The 7,457-nt window shown below is 34.4% G+C and overlaps 1 protein-coding gene across 2 annotated transcripts in view; it reads right to left on the minus strand.

The window, feature by feature from the left end:
• The window catches only part of LOC106868932 (uncharacterized), a 28,554-nt gene that overhangs the window by 3,266 nt on the left and 17,831 nt on the right, over nucleotides 1-7,457 (minus strand). For both annotated transcript variants that reach the window (XM_089362332.1, XM_089362331.1), the window contains exons 7-9: nucleotides 7,033-7,053; nucleotides 4,089-4,109; nucleotides 1,473-1,493 (exon numbers count right to left, since the gene is read on the minus strand). In XM_089362332.1, the coding sequence (XP_089218458.1) occupies nucleotides 1,473-1,493; nucleotides 4,089-4,109; nucleotides 7,033-7,053 (63 nt within the window). The remainder of the gene's footprint in view (nucleotides 1-1,472; nucleotides 1,494-4,088; nucleotides 4,110-7,032; nucleotides 7,054-7,457) is intronic.

The raw sequence follows: 7,457 nt of genomic DNA on the forward strand, positions 1-7,457 counted from the left end.
AATTATGAAATATATATGACATATCTTGAACGATAATAGGAACAGAACGCTACGAAGAACAAGCTGGTTGAAGAAAAAAACGCCGTTAGAAATAACAGTCAAACACCCTAGTTGAAAGAAGACATGATGAGCAGCAAACTAGGAAAAATTCTTTTGGTAACAGAGGATGAGAATAAGAGTCCTTTAAACGGATAAAGAACAAAACATGGCCAGCACGTGGATAATCTGGGTGGTTGAGAGAATGAAACTCATACCTGGTACGTAGGAAAAATTTGCTATGCGAATTCTGAAGAAAATTCCAGATAATTTTTTTTTTTCCCTTTTTACTAGCAAGAAGAAAATTCTCCTGGGATACTGTGTTTCCAAAGAACCAATTTGTAATTTCGGTTACAACCCGAGGAAAATGGTTTGCAGTTTCCCTCTTGAAAATGGCACCAAAATTTTCTAATGAAGAAGACAATATGGTGGCAAGAGGCATCAGTGATATGTTCCTATGCAGTGGTTGCATGGACGATGACATGAAGGAGAGAAACAAATACATATTCACTGGTCTGTATTCGCCCGGTGTTCACCATTTTAGAAGTATAGTTCTGTTCCCCTTTGGGTCACCATTATACTTGGATAGTTGTCCATGTCGGGGTCACTATTTTAGATGAATGATGGATAGTTGAGGTTACCATTTTAAATGGAGTAGGTTATTGTTGAGCCACCTAATATGACTCTCAGAAGGTTGTAATCTCGTTTGTTAGTAAACCCAGATGAAGAACATATACAAGCAAGGTTGTAACTTTAAACACGTTTATTGTGGCCAAACGTATATACACAATGGAATGATAGATAGAATGGTTGGTGTCTGGAGGCCATGGTCTTCTGTGTTTTTCTCCTATCTGCAAACTGGTCTGTGGTATTAGAAAGAGCCAGTCTAGTTGCATCCTCACAGCTTGCATATCAGTGTAGAAAAGAGGAAGAGATGAGGGCACATGTCTGAAACTTAATGTTGTGTAACTCCCTCTATATCTGGCCGCTGTCAAGGGGGTCAACTGTGCCTACATATATATGAATGAATGTATGAATGCATGTATGTATCAATATATATGTGTGTGTGTGTGTGTGTATGTATTCATATATATGTGCATATATGTATGTACACATAGACATATGCGTTCCTGTGTGAATGCATATATGTATGTATATATATATATATATATATATATATATAGATATATATATATACATACATACATACATACATACATACATACACACACAAACACACACACACACACACTGTACTGTTTCATAATAGAAAATTGAACAGTGTTACAGTGTTATTTGTGGGATTATTGATAACTATACAATTACAGTTATCAACCAAAGCATTCATTTCTTTTTCATCCACTTGATTTCTATTAATATTTTTTTAGAAATAAATGTGAAAAAGAAAAGTTGAAGTATTTCAAGTTTATACTTACATTCGGTGGCTTCATACAGATCTGCAAAGAGAATTTGAAAATATGTTAATATTACACCTTATATCTTATATACACATGTGCATGCACTTTTGTGTGTGTGTGTGTGTGTGTGTGTGTGTGTGTGTGTGTATACATATATATATGAATTTGTTTAGTTTGTTTATAAAATATTGTTGCATTTGAAAAGCTATTATTTAGCATTAAAATTTGTGGAAAATGTTTCCAGGAGCCATTTAGCTTAATGGTAAAGCACTCAACTGGTGTCCGAAGGATACATGTACAATTCTCATATCTGAGTGTTGTCAACTTTATTTTCCATCTTATGTGGGTAACTACCCAATTGTTTTCTGATATTCTTACAGCTTTATTGTGTTTAAAATTTACTTTCTTGTCTGTAAAATATATATACAGTGATACCTCAGAGTTTAATTTGTTCCATGACTGAGCTTATTTTACAAATCAATTTTTCCCATTGAAACTAACTCAAAATATAATTTACCCATTCCAGCCCCTAAAATCCCCTCAACAATAATTTTTTTTATGGCTTTAAAAACAGAAAAGGTGTAGTTACAAGTAAAATGTTGTTGTTGGCACTCCATCGCTTACGACGTCGAGGGTTCCAGTTGATCCGATCAACGGAACAGCCTGCTCGTGAAATTAACGTGCAAGTGACTGAGCACTCCACAGACACGTGTACCCTTAACGTAGTTCTCGGGGATATTCAGCGTGACACAGTGTGACAAGGCTGACTCTTTGAATTACAGGCACAACAGAAACAGGAAGTAAGAGTGAGAGAAAGTTGTGGTGAAAGAGTACAGCAGGGTTAGCCACCATCCCCTGCCGGAGCCTCGTGGAGCCTTAGGTGCTTTTACTCAATAAACACTCACAACGCCCAGTCTGGGAATCAAAACCGCAATCCTATGACCGCGAGTCCGCTGCCCTAACCACTGGGCCATTGCACCTCCACAAGTAAAATGACAATTATAAAAAAGAGAAAGCAAAAGAAATATGTAAACTGGTTTTAATAGATGAATTACTTTAATGATGGGGTGATTTGTGTGCTCGTACTGCAGATTTCTATTTGTACTTCAAAACTAAAATTCATACAAGTCTTGGCTTGTACAACAAATTACTCGTACAATGGAGCACTCGTACTGTGAGGTTCTACTGTATATATATATGTGTGTGTATATATATCATTGTTATCATTTAACATGTTCCTTCCATGCTGACCTGAGTTGGACAGCTTTACAGGAGCAAGCAATTAATAGCTTTGCTGTTGGCTTTGGCATTCTTTCTCTGGCTGAATGCCCCTCCTAATGCCAACCACTTCATAGAGTGTAGTGGGTGCTTTTTACATGACACCAATGAATTAGTCAAATATCTTGAAAGAGACGATCCCTCAACTAAGTTGGTGTGGTGTTGTGGGGATAGAAGTAATAATGGTACACCATTCTCACGTGACGAGTGGTATATGTTAGTTGCTATAAAAAAGGTGACATTGGTCAGTATAAAAAGAGAGTACAAAGTAGATGGTCATAGATAGTCGTGGTCTTACTTGTGTAATTATACTGCTATACCAGAGAGGGCCTTATAACAATCTGGCATTAAGGATTACAACAGCAGCAATGAAGAATTAACAGACTCATGAAGAATTAACAAATTCACAAGGCTTTTTTTTTTTTGTACAGATTTTATGGAAAAAAATTGTAAAATTATGGAAAATTTGTTAACCGCTTTGCTCAAATTGTAAATAAAAAAGAAAACAATAGCAACTGAAAGAACAGCAACAGTAGCAGCTACAACTGCAAAAACAACAGCAGAACCAACAGCAATTGAAAGAACAACAACAACAGCATATATAACTGCAAGAACAGCAGAATCAACAAATGCTGCAACTAATGAAGAGTAAGTTATCAGGAAATGCTGAAAAATTGTTCTTGTCACATTATGTTGTGAACTGAATAACACAGTTCATGTACAAACCAAACAAAGGAGTTACTTTCAAGGGTTACTATAGAAGATATGAACAAATCTTCAATAAAGAGTGCAAAGATTGGGATTATGATTTGAAAACGTATTTAATCTTGAGAAAGCTGGCAGCAGGAGAATAATAGAGTCAATGATATCGTCGCAAATTATTTTCTTGTGAATTATTTGCTCCATATAAATATATATATATATGTATGTATGCATGCATGTATATATATGTGTGTGTGTGTGTGTACATATATATATATATATATATATATATATATATATATATATATATATATATATATATAGGTAGGTATATATATATAGGTAGGTATGTATATATATATATATATATATATATATATATATATATATATATATAATATGTATATATATATATATATATATGTACATATATACATATGTGTATGTGTCTGTGTGTTAATATATATATAATGTACTGTTCTATGATACAAAATTCAATAGTGTTACACAGTGTTATTTGTAGGAATATTGGAAAGCATACAATTATCGTTATCGACCAAAGCATTCATGTCTCTTTCATCTTGTTGATTTGTATTTATGTTTAGGAATAAATGTGAAAAAGAAAAAGTTGAAGTATTTCAAATTTATACTTACATCTGTTGTCGTTATAGATTTCTGCAAAAACAATTTGTAAATATGTTAATATTACACCGTATATCTTATATATACATGTGCATGCATGCATATGTGTGTGTGTGTGTGTGTGTGTGTGTGCATATATAGAAGTTTGTTTAGTTTGTTTATAAAATGGTGTTACATTTGAGAAGCTATTATCTTATATTCATAGAAACAATCTTTATAAATATACTTTCTTAACTTTGGATAGTTTTTCTCTCCTTATTCCTATGTATTTACACTTTCAGTAATATATATTGATTACTATCTTTAATGTTGGTGACAAATTTAATCTGATAGAAATATTTACATTATTGTATTTATATTTGTGTAATCACTGGTCTACTTATATATATATATATATATATGTTTATTTATATATACACATTTGTAGCAATATGTGTGTGCATATGTGTATGTATTGGCATAAAAACATATATGTAGGTGTACAGGTGTATATATATATATATATATATATATATTGATAGGAAGGACAACAAAAGAAAGAAAGAGACCTTGATATTATGTAAATAGAGGAATTTATCTGTAAAACTATGTGACACTTATTCGGTAGCCATGATAAAATTCCGAATTTCAGATGCTGGGGTGGGAGCCCACACCAACGTCTCTTCAGTTATCAGGCCATTGGAAATTAACGGTCATTTTTCACAGGAATTTTCAATGGCCAGATAACTGAAGAGATGTTGGCGTGGGCTCCCACCCTGGCATCCGAAACTCGGATTTTTGTCATGGCTACCGAATAAATGTCACATATTTTTACAGATATATATATATATATATATATGTCTCCTCAATTCAAAGATTTGAGCAAAGTTGGCTCCAACACTGGGACCAAATTCAAGCAAGCATGAAGGCATTCTGGCATAATGCTTCTCCTCGAAATGGAAGCCTTACCTGTCATTGTGGTTTTGTGACATGAAACAAAGCAGGCCTTGCCATCCACTCATGAGAATACATAGTGAATGAACCATGAGCACTCAAACAAACAGAGAGTGCTGAATTTGTTTCATTTGCCAAAAGATTTGCAAGGCACCAGCAGGCCCCAAGAGACACATTTGTGTCGATAGAACATGATTAATGCCTTATTTTACTGAACCCTCATTTGCTGTTAATGAGCCTCCTTCACTCTGATGAAGCTCATGTACCAGATCGGATGTGCTATAGAATATGACGAATATTATTCTCAGAATTTTCTTTGGTAGCGCTGATAGACATTAGAAGCTGTTATGTCTCAAGCTACTGCAATCTAGCACCTTCGGATGATCTCTACTCAACCGCTACACGACGGCTATTCAACAGTCACTCAACTCTCTACCATGGTCAGACTACCTCTATTTATATGTCTTGGGCAATCCTACTTCTTTGCTTGGGGGTGTCGACACAACAGAAGCAGAAACAGCTCTTAGAAATGATAAAGTTTTGTATTAAAAAATAATAATCGCTGGTAGTCAATTTGTTGATCAAGAATTTTCTCCATTTTCTACTTAATTTATATATTCTTTCTTTTCTTTTTTTCTTTTATTTGTTTCAGTCATTTGACTGTGGCCATGCTGGAGCACCACCTTTTAGTCGAACAAATTGACCCCACAACTTATTCTTTGTAAGCCTAGTACTTATTCTATCAGTCTCTTTGCCGAGCCGCTAAGTTACGGGGACGTAACCACACCAGCATCGGTTGTCAAGTGCTGGGGGGGGGGGACAAACACAGACACACAAACATACACACATATATATATATATTTACGACGGGCTTCTTTCAGTTTCCGTCTACTAAATCCACTCACAAGGCTTTGGTCAGCCCGAGGCTATAGTAGAAGACACTTGCCCAAGGTGCCACGCAGTAAGACTGAACCCAGAACCATGTGGTTGGTAAGTAAGCTACTTACCACACAGCCACACCTGCACCTATATATATATAATTTTATCAATTTACTAAGTTGAGTTAAATTTTTAGTCTAGTATTTTATAGATTTTTATGGATTTTATACTTTTCTTTTAGATTTTATAGATTTTTAAATTAGTATTTTGTAGAGTACACTTTTCTTGATGGTGACTGGTCTCTTTCATTGTTTGAATTGTATATCGGTGGTTCTTCTCTAAATTATATTTATATACATATATTATTGATTATAAAATTCAATTTGGCATTACTAAATTGAATATTCCTGTAAGTTTGGAATTTTACATTCCCTAATATTATAATATTATATGTGTATATATATATATATATATATATATATATATATATATATATATATATATATATATATGTATATATAAACAATATATGAGTATATGCATATGTATGTACATACCTTCATCTACATGTAGATATAGATACATATCTGGGTACATGACATTGCAAAAAAAACATGGACAAAATGATAAACAAGGTACAAAAAAACATGCAGGCCACATAGAGAACATATCCTTCATCAGCTGCCACCATTAAAATACTGGCGTTTCGAAGAGTTAGGGCAGGACACATTCTTAAAATGGTTCTTCCCACGAACACAAATTAAATTTGTTCCATGGAGGATAGTGGCGGACGGAAAAAACAAGACAGGAAAACGAAACGGTGAAATAAACAAACAAAAAGGCTGTACAGCCAGACGTGGAGAAGTGTGTGTATATTGAACGCTGTGAAGCACGAACTGGAGAGGCGAAGAAGTGCGTGCGAAGCTTCGGGAGTCCAAGACTGAAATATATATATATATTGTACTGCTCCATGATAGAAAATTCAGCAGTGTTACAAAGTTTTATTTGAGGGGATGTTGATAACTATGCAGTTACCATTATCAACCCAAACATTCGCTTCTCTTTCATCTAGTTTATTTGTATTGATGTTTTTGAGGAATAAATGTGAAAAAGAAAAGTTGAAATATTCCAAGTTTATACTTACTTCCATTTGATTCTTACATATCTGCAAAGACAATTTAAAAATATGTTAATATTACACCTTATATCTTATATATACATGTGCTATTTTTTTACTACCCACAAGGGGCTACACACAGAGGGGACAAACAAGGACAGACAAACGAATTAAGTCGATTAAATCGACCCCAGTGCGTAACTGGTACTTATTTAATCGACCCCGAAAGGATGAAAGGCAAAGTCGACCTCGGCGGAATTTGAACACAGACTGTAACGGCAGACGAAATACCGCTAAGCATTTCGCCTGGCGTGCTGACGTTTCTGCCAGCTCACCGCCATATATATCTTATATATACATGTGCATGCATGTGTGTGTGTGTGCGTGTGTGCATGTGCATGTATGTGTGTGAGTGTGCATACATATATATATATATACATATATATATATAT

This window comes from Octopus bimaculoides, chromosome 14 (assembly GCF_046866305.1).
Source record: "Octopus bimaculoides isolate indiv1 chromosome 14, ASM4686630v1, whole genome shotgun sequence".
In the NCBI taxonomy this organism is placed as follows: Eukaryota; Metazoa; Mollusca; class Cephalopoda; order Octopoda; family Octopodidae; genus Octopus; species Octopus bimaculoides.